General features: G+C 31.2%; 1 protein-coding gene across 1 annotated transcript in view; it reads left to right on the forward strand.

The window, feature by feature from the left end:
- The window catches only part of LOC106469295 (catenin alpha-like), an 80,749-nt gene that overhangs the window by 29,522 nt on the left and 35,254 nt on the right, over nt 1-15,973 (forward strand). The window contains exons 4-8 of the mRNA XM_022397771.1: nt 3,678-3,844; nt 4,321-4,440; nt 5,850-5,939; nt 14,239-14,409; nt 15,059-15,262. Of these exons, the coding sequence (XP_022253479.1) occupies nt 3,678-3,844; nt 4,321-4,440; nt 5,850-5,939; nt 14,239-14,409; nt 15,059-15,262 (752 nt within the window). The remainder of the gene's footprint in view (nt 1-3,677; nt 3,845-4,320; nt 4,441-5,849; nt 5,940-14,238; nt 14,410-15,058; nt 15,263-15,973) is intronic.

The following is a 15,973-nucleotide window of genomic DNA, read 5'->3' on the forward strand; positions in this document are numbered from 1 at the left end:
GAAAGACCAAAATAACCAGGAAAAAACGATATTCGGCTATTTTGCCCTCTACACCCGAAAAAACAACAACTCCAGCTTGAAAAAGATGACAGAGATAAAACGAAAACGAAAGAGAGTGGTCACGGAAAAGGCGCTAGCGCTGGTAATAAAGGCAAGAAAAAAGCGAAAAATCGGATGGAAGAAATTGGGTATCTTCTATGTGGAGACCTGTTTAGTAATTCTGTATCCAGAGAAGAATGGGTGCAGTGTACAGTCTGTTATAAGTGGGCTCATTATAAATGCACAGCAGGTGAAACTCGTGGTCCATATATTTGTGAAAATAACTATAACCATTTTTGTTTTAAGTTTTTCGATCATGGTACAATGATTCTTATATGTTTAAATAACGTTTCAAGATTTATTTTATCGTGTAATCAATAATAAATTCATTGCAATATAATTATGTTTGAATTGTCGTTTCAAAAGTTTTTATTGTATAACAACATGCCCCACCTATTATATCAACTTACCCCGCATCCGGGGAATATTGTTACACTTGACTTTACTTCAAAATATTTTATGTAACCAATATAGAATACATAATTTTGTTAAAGTACATATTTATCTTTCAATTTCATTCAGTTTCAATGTATGATTCGGGTTATTTCTCTAGATATTGGACTAGCCCCGGTCTCCCCTATTGTCCCCGTGATGGCCTCAATGCAGAACCTGTGGTTTTGGAAGTACCACATTCAATCATGATCCTGGCACTGTCGATTTTGACCTCTGGATGTATGCAAGTAGCTGATGATTCATCTGATTGATGAACACCTTCCCATAGAGATAATTCAGGAATTTCTGGGTGGCAAATCAATCCCAGAGTTGTTCTTCTCACTACTCAACACCTTTTTACTGACATACATTAATGGAAACAGTCCATCTTTAATTTCTTGCAGAAGTACTGCTCCAATTCCAACATCTGATGCATCAGCCTGAATAATGTCTTGGCCTTCTTGTCATAGAAATGCTTGTGACTGCCTTGAACAGCATAAAAACTCTTGAGCAAATTGATAGGTCTCCTCCAGTCGGTTTCTTAGGTCTAACATGTACTGGTCTGTGTTACTCACTTCTGAATCTTCTTCTTCTGTCCACAATCCTTTCAATATCTGCATCACTCCTCGTACTGTTCTCCCATACAGTAACTTGAAGTGTACAAATCATGTACTCACTTGTGGGACTTATCAGTAAGCAACTAATACAGTCTGCAGGTACCTGTTGCAGTTGCATGGTCTCACCTGGCACATATTCTTCAGCATGTTCTTTAAGACTCCATTAACTCTTTCACAAGGTCCATTACACTTGGGGTTGTATGGGATGGTAAAGAGCTGCCTAGTGCTGATGAGTCTGCACACCTCTTCATCAGTTCTGAGGTAAACTGTGTCCCTCAGTCACTCAAGATTTTTTTTGGAAAGCCTGATCTGCAGAATACTTCCAGGAGGGCTTCTGCTACTCTTTCCATCTCTATCTTTGGCACAATTTTGCACATAACCACAATCTTTATTCACAATCAGAGCTCAGTTAGCACTTGAACAAGTGCTTTTGTGCTGTATTCTCAATTGATATAGAGGTGGAAATCTTTATTTGTGCACTCTCTGCAATCTTAAGTTGTTGAAGTTAGAGCCTAAATTTGAGATGTCCAAGCTGAATAATATTCAGCTCATGAAAATTTGTAACTATTCTATATTAGTTCTGGCTCACTTCTCTAGTATTCTAGAATATTCTCAAAGAATGAAGTATTCTCCTCGGTTCCCTAGCAAATCTGTATTATTCTGAATATAACTGAGAATATTTACATAAACAAAACAAATTTCAGGCTGCTCAGTGCATGCAAGTTACCCTCTTGACTATATATCACTTTTAGTTTAGTTCCATGGCAGGTTATACCCTTCGGGTATTATCCAACTCACCAACAGAAAAGGCCACTGCACATTTCGGTACCAAATATGTGAAGTTATATCTATCTTTATTACTAGAAAGTTCATATTACAGTCTAGTATAAACTACTTAATTGCTAAAAAATCGGGTTTAGATATCTTTGGTGGACAGAGTACAAATAGTTTATTGTACAGTGCTAATCAACAAACAGATAAACACATATTTCGATGTAGAAACTTTTACAAGTTGGTTTTAGGTAGGAGTTTATTTAACATAAACATAAGTTTGTTTAACTGAAATGACCATTTACGTATGAAACCTAGGAATTGTGGGATAACAAACTATGACTTTGGTTTGACTTAATAGTATGATATGTCCTTGTTCTTGATCTCATCTCATAGGGTGTGGATCAATTTTTCTTTATCCTGTTCTTTTTCAGCAGCCAGTTGAATACTTACATGGTGTAGAAGATGGCCAGTGAAGTGTAGATTTGCAATTGAATGAATAAAATATTTAATTTATTGTACACTTCCCATCAAATTGTTTTCTTTTGTAATTCTTGTTTAAATTTGTTCTCTGCATAACATTTCCAGACATACATTTTGGGAATACTTAATACTCTTCTGACAGATATCGGTGTACTAGAATACTTTATTCATGTACTTGTTTTAGTCTCTACTGGCATGGTTATCATGATTCAAGTATATGTTTTAGCCTTCATTAAATCTCGTTATTCTTATTCAGATGTTAGTTTTAATTTTATTAGGCTATCCTTATTCAAGTCCTGATTTACTCAACTGACACTGGATCTGGCATCTTGATACAACTTCTAGTTCTGGTTAGGTCTGGACTTGGTTTTTTTTCCCTTATCTACTAGTATTAGTCACAACTAACATATTTATACAGCTATTAGTTTGAGTCATTACATACATGATGTTTGTTATTCAAGTAATAGTTTTAGTTTCTGTGGTATATTCAGGTAAAACTCAGTTAATCTTCAACATATCCATCATGAAGTAATGTTAAATCACTTACTACCTGAGGCTTGATATTAGATTGAATAATATGACTGCATACAAAGTGAAATGCAAAATGAGCAATCTTTATTTATAATACTTTACACAAACACAGTGTGTGTACTTGCCTTTACTTATATGGGACTGCTCGTTTTAATGGACTCTCTTCACTGTTTCTCCTTCAATGTCCTCTTCCAGACTATTTAGATCCAACATTCCTTAGTTCCTGTTTACCCACAGTCACCAGCTCTACCCATGTGACTGATCATTCTCATTACATCATAGTTGAGGCCATAACCTCTATCATCAGGATGACTATTAAATGTCACTGCCGATGACCTTGCACAGTGTGCAGTATTGCAGCATTATTATCCCTGAGCAGCACAGTTGTTATTTACTCAAGACTAACAAAGGAACAGTGACAGCTAGAACAAAGTAATCTTAATGGATTCACATGTGTTAGGTGAATCTGTCTGTGTAGAGATTATATAATAAATATTATAATATTAAAAGACAAAAAACTCGTGGAAAATATTCATATATATCACCTCTCTACCATAAATGGTTATGTTTATTCTTATGGTAGTTTTACCTCCCCTTCACCTTGTCATCTTTATTGAACTGGCTGTTTTAATGCCTTCAAAATTACACATGGGTCTTTATGTAACCCACTAATAACAAAATGAACTTAATTATTTTTTTGTAATATGTTATAATTTAGTATTTATTTTAAACTGATTACTCCAGGTGAAATAATGAGCATATCAGCAAGACAGTTTGCAGAAGAGCCATGTTCTTCAACATGTCGTAGTAAGATGGTGAGAGCTGCTAGAAATTTGCTATCTGCTGTAACAAGACTTCTGATAGTGGCAGACATGATTGATGTTCAATTGCTTATGAAATGTCTACAAAGTGTAAGAAATAAATAATTTCTTAATAACTGAAGTTTTTTTCCAGATAATTATTTTAGTATATATTCCAATTTAAGACCTTTGGATTCACATACATTCTGAAAAATGTAACATATTACAATCAAGAAATGTGTGATTATATTCTTAACCAGTAATATGTTTTTCAAGATGTTTAATCATAACTACAATCATGTGTTATATTGTTTTATATACTATCTGAAAATTTTGAAAAGATGTAAGTTAAATTTCAAAACAAGTATATAAAAATTATCATTGGAAAATAATTATCTGTTTTTAATGCTCTAGTGCAAAGAAAAATCTTAATTATTACACTCCAATACTGATTACGTTATTTGTTTAGAAATTACGGTAGAGGTTATTACTTAAGTTCCAGTTTTGATTGTACAAAATAGAGAAATGTACCTACAATCTCTACAATAGGAGATAATATCACTCATGCATTATATTTCCTGTTATAGCTAGAAGATGACTTAGAAAGAATCAAGAATACATCTAGCCAAGCAGAGTTGATGGAGTCATATAAATGTTTTGAAAAAAAGACTAAAGATTTATTACATAAAGCAGCCAAAAGGCAAGCAGTAAGTATGTTCTCTGATTATCATAAAGAACAACAAACTAATAAAAGTAAAAGCTCATTTGCTCTATCAACTTCAACAATCAAAGGTTAAACTGTTTGATGTTATTAAACCTGAAAAGTTTTTTCATTGAGCAACATGGCGATAGAAACCAAGATATAAAAACCAACCTTCAATTATTAATAATAACAGTGTCATTAAATAGTCGTTGACCAGTTGTGGATCAAATCGTCTGTTTTATTGTTTCATGTGAAAAATATTTCTACATTTTGAATGTCCACCTATTAGTTAAAAGAAATACCACTATTAATAAAACTACAAGTAAAATCACATTTTCATTAAGTAAACTATTAAATTTAATGTTGAACAACTCTTAGGTTTACAAAGTTTGACTTCCTTGGACTTTTTCTCTCAATTTTAACAGTATTTTCATATTTAAAAGGGTAAGCTATAAGCTTGCAGGGGTCTTTTGTAGTAGGCAAGATGAGACTCTTCTGTTTGAACTTAAAACAGCATTTTTACCAAGTTTAATGATGTGAAGAAAATACATGAAAGCAGAAAAGGACAGGATAGGACAAGGTATTTTATACATTCCAAACTGCTTAGAACACAAATCTAATGGCCATGCACATAGTAAGGAAAAACGATAATTGCACTGTAGAAGTATTGCTATATGTATAAATACTTTAGCCACAGTTTTAATGTCCTTAGTTCTCTCTATTCCATACTACTCTGCCTGTAACTCTACTGTATTTATGTATGTGAATTCATCACAGTATTTAATAGTACAGTTAAGTTTCACTGCAAGTCTAGACAGAAAAAGAAGTAAAGAACTAAAAATTTAAGCATCCAAGTGAACAATGGGAGAATACACTTGAAATGCAGTGCTTCAAAATAGTAATTGCTGTAGGAAGTTTTCATATAGTCATTACCATGGTTGATGATAAATGCATCTCATGAGGCATCCAAAAAATTAAATGACAAAGAGCTAAGAGAGAAAACTAAGTGCTATGTGGTTACTTACACACCATAGTTTTTGCTCAATATTTTGTGTTATTCTATGAAATGTATTTTTGAAATCCATATGTCTTATGTTAAGGTCATGTATTTCTTTGAGTGTTTCAAACTTGTAAGGATATGTACAGCAAGTGGAATTGTATGTGTTATAGGAACTTCAAAAATTAAGACCATTTAGTCAGAAAGTCTTTATCAGTTTGTTGAGTTTTCATCAGGATAATGTAATCATAATATACATATATATATATATATATATTTCTGAATTTTTTTCATTGTTACTTTTGTGTTTCAATTGTAACTTTCACTTAATTGAAAACTTATTTTTGATAATAGTGAGACTTGTTTTACTAGATGCTATGACCTGTCTAAAACTATATGCTCAATTTTAATATCAGGAACTGAAAGATACTTGTCTCAGAGAAGAGCTTGCTGCTGCTCGAGCTCTACTAAAAAAGAACATGCTGATGCTGTTGACAGCTTCAAAGGTGAACTAGCTTGGTCAAATTAGATCTTAAATTATGTTTTTAGATATAAATATATGAGTCTAACTCAAATTTTTATCTTCATTTTATATTATTAATTTGAGATTTTAAGTCAAATTCCTTCTTTCGTTGACATGTTTGTATGTTTACAGTGAAGAGCTAATCTAAATAAACTTTTGATTTTAAACTGCCAAAGTACTAAAGATGCCAAAGTAGGAATTTGTTTAAGCTGCAAATTAAGCAGTATTAAAATTTAAAATGTATTTATATTTGTATTATGATGTTTCAACCAATCTTATGATTAATTGAAGTTTTCACACTGGAGTATTTTCTAACCATGATATTTAAAACCAGAATCAAGAGTAAGTTGTTATTATTTTAGAAGTTTTTAATTGTAGTATTCAGTGTCTTTTCAAAGTTCTTATCAGAAATAAAATTGTATCATTTGAAAACAATAATAACCAAAGCCTTGTTAAATGAGAAAATATATATGTATTAAACACCACAATTATCTTATTTCATTCTAAATATAAATGCATAATTACCAATATAAAATACTAAAACTTATAACTCATTTTCATTTTATTTGCAAGTGATTTATTAAGGTAAGTGTATGGCTCTTGTATACATGTATGATTTCATAAGAATAACATAGAAAGTTTGAAACAAAAACAAATTATTCAGTTGAAGTATCTATTACATATAAATACCCTCTCAGATATTTATTATACAAAACACCAGTGGTTCAGTCTACATGAGATAACCTGTTACTTTTAAAGTATGTTGTTAATCCTGGGTATTCTTGATGAAAGTTTGGTGCATTATCACTCAATTGAGATCTTCCTCATAAGCATCTCAATCAATTAACTATTTGAGTGTTTCCAACAAGGAAGACTTAAGTTTTTCAATTTGATTGAGTGTATTTTCAGTTAGGTGGATGTAGAAGGATTCTTTTATCTTTCTGTTTTCTCTTGTGTGGTTAATATTGTATAATATTGTTACGTCTCTGTTCGTTAGTTAATTTTTCGTAAATTCGTTCCGACGAAACTTTAGTGACACAAGTCCTTTCTTAAATAAAACTGGTTTATTCTTTCTGAATATAACTTTGCGATACACTTAATTTCAACAGTCTCGCTATAACAAACGCTATAATTCAAACGAATGTCTCACGTGCTCAACATTATTCTCTCTGACTGCAGTTCAATTACTCATTCTCTCCCATCACGTTGTGACCGTCTTATATATATACCAGACTACCTCCCAATCTAGTAGTCTCCCAACAATTCATGAAGATTTGAGAAGGATGTGGCATGATATTAGTCACGTGACCTCGTTGATGCAACAATATTAATATTATTACAATTTTTTTGTAAGGTTTTCTTCTCTGCATGACATTATTTAATTTTGCACATAAATTGGTATAATTGAGTCTTGTTTGTCTATTATGCTCCTGAATTCTGGCTTTTGTTGATCTTTGTTTTTTCTTCCAATGTATTGGAATCCATATTCACAGGGGATACTGTAAATAGCTTTTCCCCTCTAAATTTTTTAATTCTTTCCTTTAAATTAGTAAGGCTGTCTAGTGACTTGTTAAATCCAAAACCTAGCCAGATATAAGACTTAATTTGTATTTAGCTTAATCTGTTTCATCTTAGGATTTCTATAGGTCAAAAAGAATCATCAAAAACTAGGAAACAGATACAAAATTCATCAATTTTAAACATACAACAGCTAGAGCAACAAATACAGAAATGTTGTGCTCATACCAGAACAATAAATTCATCATAGCATTTACTTTGATTTTGAAAGGTGATACGATATAATCTGAAATCAGGCTTGAAAAATTCTTAGAAAAGTTTGGTGGAAACATCAGTGTATTGTTTCAGTAGTTGAGCTTGTAGGCATTCTGTATTGTTATTTGATTGTTCACTGATAGTTTTCAGTATTATTCTTTAGGAAAGTTATATGAAAATCATGCACCATACAATAATTAAAGTGATAAAGATAATCTGTGTTTTACTGGATTCTTAGAAACATCAAATTGATGATTAAATTTGGTTATCTTTTCATTTTCATTGTCTTCACTGTTCTGATCATCACAATACAAATGTGTCTAACTACATGATCACATGATCTGATGAGCCATCTTAGAGAAGGGTTTGAAACATATGTGAGCTGCTCTCACAGTTAATATTGGACAAACAATATTGTTACGCCTCCAGTTGTTAGTTAATTTTCCATAAATTCTTTCCGACTAAACTTTAGCGACACAAGTCCTTTCTTAAATAAAACTGGTTTATTCTTTCCGAATACAACTTTACGATACACTTAATTTTAACAGTCACTCTATAACAGACACTATAACTCACGTCTCACATGGCCAACAATATTCTGTCCACATACATTCAATTACTCATTACCCCCTCGTCGCTTCGTGGCCGGTCTTGTATATACAAGACTACACTATATCTAGAAGGATCACGAGATTTAAGGAAAAGACATGAATGTTCAAGAATGACGTGGCATGATACTAGTCACGTGACCTCGATGTCGTAACAATATAATTTATTTGATTAATAATTACGATAAGTTCTAATCATGTGAGAAGCATACTAAATATTTCCAGAGCCAGGGTAGATGCATGAGTCTTATACAAAGAAAGAAATGTACAAAGTAAAAGCATTCTTGGCAAACTTGCATTATAATTTTCATTGATGGACTTAATCCTCATCTCAAACATCCCTTGTAATTGAACCAGCATAATTCAAGAAAATATCTGTTAATGGGTAAAACACAGTTTTATATGCAGTGATGTTGTTAGCTGGTTGTTCAGTGTTTTTTTCAATTTTGAATTAGGGGGTGCATCCTTTTTCTTTATCATCATTCATTTGTCCCCGAGTTTATTATTTTGAAATGTTTGATAATCGGTTTTTCACTAGACTTTGTTTAGATGGTTGTAAATTCCAGAGTTGTTAGAAGGAGGGATTATTTTTGTGCATGTTTCTTAACTCTGATAGCTGAGGTTTGTGTCCTTGACCCATTGTAGCCATGCCTACAACAAGGACATGTGTATTGATATACCCCAGCAATTTTTTTTAATACAGGTATTTTGTATTTGAAGAGGAAAAAATTACATATTCGTTTTTTCGGTTTGAAGATCACTTATAGGCTGACATGGGGATGGCATGACTGTAGAATGTTCTTGATTTTTCTTTTTAGTTTGATGCCATGAAAACCAATGAGGGGGTAATAACAAGGTGATAGAACATTTGGGAATGTTGAAATCTGGAATATTGGGGTTGTAAGCTTCATTAATATATTCAAAAATACTTTTGCTGATGAATGCTAGGAGTAAGACATTTTCAGTCAAAAATTTTTAATATTGGCTACTTTATCATTTAAATTAAAATAAGAGCTGGTAAGTTTATACACTCTATGAATTAGAATGCTTATAATTTTGTAACAATCAAGTATGAATGTGCTGAATGACAGTACAGACCAGAAAATGTTGGTTTGTGGTATTATCTAGTTTTGAACCTGTTGTTCAGGTTGATGACCTCTAGATCTAAAAAATAGGTAATTTAGATTATTTTTGTTCCTCGACTATAAACTTGATATTCCTATGTTTAGAATTTATATAATCTTGAAATGTTTTGGCATGGCTCTGTTCTATAAATACAATAAAAATGTCAAAATATCTCTTAGAGACTAAAGGCTTAAATTTTGATGATCAAGTATCTTAACAATTAGTTTCATGATAGAACAAAAATAATATAATTAATATGGGAGCAAGTGGTGAACCCATGGCCAACACTCTCAACTTTATAATATGTCTTATTATTAAATACAAAGTGAGATTTTTGTTCATAAGTTCAAGTAGTTTCCTGAATTGAATAGCATTCATCAACAGAAGTATTTTTGAATATATTAATAAAGTATGCAACCCAAGATTCCAGACTTCAACATTTCCAAATGCTCTATCTCCTTGGTGTTACCCTTCACTGATTCTCATGACATCAAACTAAAAAGTAAAATCAAGAATATTCTGCAATCAACTTATGTCCAAGCCAGCTAAAAATAATCTTCAAACTGAATGCATAAATATGTAATTTTGTCCTCATCAAAGAAAAATACCTATTTTATACAGACTGCTGGTGGTATTCACGTGTACATGCTGTAGGCATGGCTACATTGGGTCAATGACACAAATCCTAGCGACCAGAGTTAAGGAGCATGCACAAAAAGAGCCCTTCCAGCAACTCTAGAATTTACAGCCATCTAAACAAAGGCTGTAATGAGGGATTAAACATCGAACACTTCAAAATAATAGACTCAGACACCAATGAATGGACACTAAGGAAAAAATGAATTCAAGTGTTCTACTTCGAAATCTAAAACCAATTAAAACTGAACAACCAGCTAACAACACCACTATGTCTCAAACTATGATAAATTTGTCATGCCTGAAATGGACAAAGAGTGAAAGCTTTTAAACCTTTGTCAAGCAATCAAATGTCAATAACTATCTCAGATACAACATACTAATCAGGCTAGATGATAAACAAGAAAGAAAAAAGCTAAGCTCACCATTAAAGAGCATCCCTCCCTTCCCAAGATAAACAATATAAAATAATAAAACTAAAAAATTTAACATCACAATCCTGGAGGTAATCCTAAAATACAGAGAATAGAATATGAAAAATATTACATGAATCTACATTATTATAACATTATGGATGAGTCCATTGATGAGAAAACAAACTTTCAATTATCCAAGAAACCATTCTCAACTGAAGACGTCACATTGGAGGGCAACTCAAACTCTAATAACCTTGACCATAATGGCCACTAATCTCAACAGATACATTTCCACTATCAAAATTTAAAATTATAATCAATAGTAACAGAAATTTTGACTACCATGAAAAGAAATTACTGGAACCTCCAGAAATTTTCTTTCAATATCATCCTCAAAGTCAGTAAAATATTCAAGAAATAAATTACTACATAAAACAATGTCTACATTTCTATCCTATAGCTCCATGTAAAAGGTCCTGTTGAAATGTTTATGCATGACTCCAAAACACTTGACTTATCTAAGAACACCTGTTGAACAACTTCATTAAGATTCGTATCTCATAAATAAAATGGCTAGATTGGTTACATGTGAAAATCCAAGTCTTATTCTTCAGGGAAAGCTATCTTAAAGTAAGTAACCTAACCTAACCTCATCCATGCCTTTCGCCATCCGTTTGTTATCAATATCTCCTTTTCTGGCCCCCATCAAGACATTTAACCTTCCCCAACTTTTTCCAATTACTAAATTTTATTTATTTTGTTTCTCACATTATTTCTCTTTTTTTCATATCTCCCCCTATCACCCACTTTCCTTTGCAATTTTTTTGAGAAACATGCTTCCATCAATCTCTCATTTATGCTGAAACCACAGCTTATGGTCGTACCATTACTTATAAACCTCTTTTATATTCATATCTTTTTCTCCAAGATATAGATACCAGAGATATATATTTCTCTATTTTACACAACAGAGAAACACATTCTTTTAAAACTTTCATCAATGGAATTTCCTCCTCTGAAATCAGGCCTATTATTTCCAATTTAAATAACTCTGCTCTTTAATCAAAAGAAATAAATACCATCAATTTATTTCAAAGGACCTAGCTTCTTTAAAAGCTTTGGAAACTTTTAAAAATATATATATTTTTTAATCAACATATAGAACTTATAGAACAATTCATTTTCAAATATTTCAAAGTAAAACTTCCAGTCACTATATGAACCAATTTTTGTAAATAATAATGTCATATTTTTAATAATACTTCTCTCTGTCTCCTAAGGATAACTAAAGACTTTTGTAAAAAAAAAACTATTATTCTCTCTGTTCCAAAAAACGAACTAGACACTTAAAATTTCAAGCCATGAGATTCAACACACACTCACAAGAATCAAGCTATTAACCAAGGGAAAAAATCAGACTGCTAAGGAAAGCTTGATTACTTGTTTAAATTAACACTGTGACTTAAATAACAAGAAACTAAATTTTCATCTGTAAAGCAAATAATTACTTTAAATAAAAATCTAATCACATCCTCATCACCGTTACACAATGAATACCTCCTCAAAACAGATTAACTTTTAACTACATTGCTTTTACCAATTCTCCAGACAGTATTGTTCACTTACATCAGCATGAGCTCACAATTTCTAAAATGCCCTATTTCAACAATCATTACACTGCTAAACTTTCAACCAAATGAAACGTCAGAATTATTTTTAACATTTTAAACCTCTATAACAAATCCCTCTTTGATTCCAAAATTAACCCTCAACAGTACACCTTTGAAAAGTTATGTCCAATTGGACCCTAGCATAAAATTACCATTATAGTAAGCTCTATATTGAAATTCCAAAAACCAATTGCATTACAACTTTTATTATGGTTAGCATGCAATGTGAACAACATAAAAATATATGTATTGTAGAGGAAATATGTTGAAAAATTTAGAAATTACAAAATTACATTGTTCCTCAGTATACAAATAAGTAGTATTAAACCATTCCTTATACAAACAGTGTATCAACAAAAAAAGCCAAAGTTTTATTATAATCCTATATTCATGTCATTATTCATCAATATATGATGAGATTACCACAATACTACAAAATTCAACTCAAAGAAAACTGAAAGTGTACATTGTGGGTCACCTTGTGTCTGACCAGACTCCAACACAAACATGTATCCTTATAATAGGCTATGGATTGTAAACCCAATAAGAAGGTTATTTACAACAGTTATCAAACAAGGTTTCTATAAAATAGGGTATTATAAGTAGTCATCACAGAGAACACTTGTTGAGGAATGAGATTTGCATACGTGCTTTACACAATGATGTTATAAACAAACAGACAAGATGATACTGTACTACTTTTATGAATTATCCTCTACAATAGCATATATATAGTGAAATAAATATTTACAAATTTGTTTCATATGATAGGGCAAACTGTATGTATAGCTGTGGCCAATGATAGTATGGGATCTCAATGGACCCTAAATGAATATTAGATCATAGATATGCATTCCCTCTGCCTGTTTCAAAAACAATAGTGTCATATTGATCCAGGGTTTCTGAATGACAATACATGAATTGATATAAATTTGTAATGATTATGTAAAAAGATATACAACCAAGAAATTGGTTGAGGTTCATGTGGACCCCAGGTGTGCTGATGAGGGTTAATGTAGTTAGTAAAGGCCTTATTTTTGCTATATATATATCCCAATAAACGTAAAGTTAGATGAGTTAAAAGTATTGTGCAATCTTTTCTAATTCTTCAGAAAACTGAGTCTTAAAGAAAATTTTTTATGACAAGCACAGTTCCCTAATATCCAACAAGTATTTATATATTGCATTTCAAATATAAGTCCTTCTAATCACCTTCCATAAACAAAAAAACACACTTTAAGAGTTACATAATAATGACTGAAAAGATATTAACCAAGTTATGAGATCTTTCAAGTATTTTCATGATATTCATAAACTTTTCTGTAAAACCAGCTGTTAAAGAAAATTATATTCTCCTACTTAACAAAAGTCAATTATGTTAAAGAAGCTTACTATGAACTTGATACCAGTTTCTTCTTAATCGGGATTTAGCACCTCAGATTCTGAAAAGCTATTAAATAAAACTGGTATCATCTTCATAAAGCTGATAAAATCAACAGAAATTCCTTAGCATATAAAATACTTAAAAATTCCTAACTTCTTTCAAAAATCCATAAAACTAATCATTTTGGCCATTCTATTATTTCTAAATCTAACATGACCTATAACTTATTCATTATTCATTTTACCAAGAAAAATATACAGATATTAATGTAAATGAGGACCTCATAATGAGCTTATATTTAATTAAATGGAATACTTGAATGTGTAGGTTAATCTTGACAATGTTCAGTCCAATTGTGATAATGTTTTATTTCAGTTTTCTTGTTTTTCATTGCATTGTTAAAATTGGTGTACTGATTCAATCAATGTAGCTGTGAGTGATGTACAAAAATAACCTGATAATGGAATTTTATATAATACTTATGTTTAAAGATATGTGTTTGGGGGAAATTCATGATTATTTAATGTTAAAAGATTATTTATTATGAAAATATTAACACATTTTAAATAATATTTTATTATTTGAACATATCAGTCTATACTACTGCATTTTTTCAAATTTAATTGTATTACTAAAAATTAAAAAATTTGAGGTTTTTTTACCACTTAAGGTTTACATTCGTCATCCTGAACTCGATGCTGCTCGAGAAAACAGAGACTACATTCTCAGGCAAATTTGTGAGGCAGTAAACACTATTAGTGAAGTGGCTCAAGGACATGCAGTAGGTATAACAAATCGGAGTGATCAGCAGGGGGTGTTAGCAGCTCTTGACCAATTTGATGTAAGCAATAGTATTCTATTCATTAGTAATTTAGTGGTTGATAGTGGATTAAACATAATTTCATAATTTCTCACTAGATATTTGACAGTTTATTCCCTTAGTATAACCTTAATTCAACATCAACATTGTCCCTATTTTTCATAGTACATTTTATCATAAGGTTTACTGTCTGCAAAACATTGATGATTTAATTTGATCTTTCTCTTACAATGATTTCAATCATTTCTTTGGATTACCAAATTTTGTCATTCTATAGTTATATTTTTCTTATTTGTTGTTAGCATATTGGTTGCACATTGGAGAACTCAAAATCCGTGCAGGATTGTATTAAAATCATGTGTTAGTTAAGTAATGGTGTTGTTCCAATATCAATACATGTTTTTAGTTGAATCCTTGTTCTATTCTATAAATCATAAGTTCAATTTTTCTACCCCACACCAAGTTACTTGGTAACTACCCCCCTACATCTCTTTATAAATCTTGGTAAATAGAACAAGTTATAAGTTGTTTGCATTTAATGATTAAATGTCAATTGTGTGGCTTATACTAACTGTGACAAGGCTTGAATACTTTACAAATCTATTTCTAAAACAGGATTTTTTAAAACAAAAGTTACCTTCTCAAGTGGGTTTATTTTTATTTGGTTCAGATAAAAGTTGATATGAACCCTGCATCATATGATGAGGTCAAGACACGCACTGATCTTGAAGAACAGCTGGAAGGCATCATTCGCAGTGCAGCCATGGTTGCAGACTACCCAAACACTCGGGATGAGCGCCGAGAGAGAATTATTACAGAATGCAATGCTGTTCGCCAAGCCTTACAAGATCTTTTATCTGAATACATGGCTAATGTCAGTATTTACTAATAACAAACACTCTCTGTTTGATGTGTGTTTTTAATTAGTTAATTTTACATATCAGTTGAAAGTTTCACCATTTGAGTGGGATGAAATGTTAATTAAGTTACATGAAATCATATAATCAGTTTTTTTATAAGATGGAGGTACCATAAAATTTATTATCTAATATAAGCTGTTTTATATCAAATAAAATAATGTGAATGATAACACCTATTTAACTTCCTTTTGATATGGTTTGCATGAATATAGGAATTTCTTATTTTTAAGCTAATCATATGCTATCATAGTAACAATTGAAAGACTGATAAACAAAGCTGCATTCATGTAGTATCTCCATATATGATTGAAAACATTTTATTCACAATACTCACATCTTTAGTATCATAGTGTTTTGTGTTCCCTTTAGATCTAGTTCACTTGTAGAAAGTAGTTAGCATTTCAGACCTTAATAGCACTTGGGAAAATCTACATTTATTCATTTCCCACATGGTCATCCTTTATTCTGTGATAGCAAAATGTTTAGTTTTGTGTTGGAATTCTTTTAAACGAAAATTTCTATTGCATATTAACAATTAAACTTCCAGATTTTTTATGAATGTTCATTTGATCTGCCACTTTTAGTTCAAATGGATTAAAAATTTCAATTTCTTTGTCTTACTTATGTTCATACAAACGCATTTAAGAATTTTAAGTACTGATATG

The sequence above is a fragment of the Limulus polyphemus genome, unplaced genomic scaffold (assembly GCF_000517525.1).
Source record: "Limulus polyphemus unplaced genomic scaffold, Limulus_polyphemus-2.1.2 Scaffold3403, whole genome shotgun sequence".
Classification (NCBI taxonomy): Eukaryota; Metazoa; Arthropoda; class Merostomata; order Xiphosura; family Limulidae; genus Limulus; species Limulus polyphemus.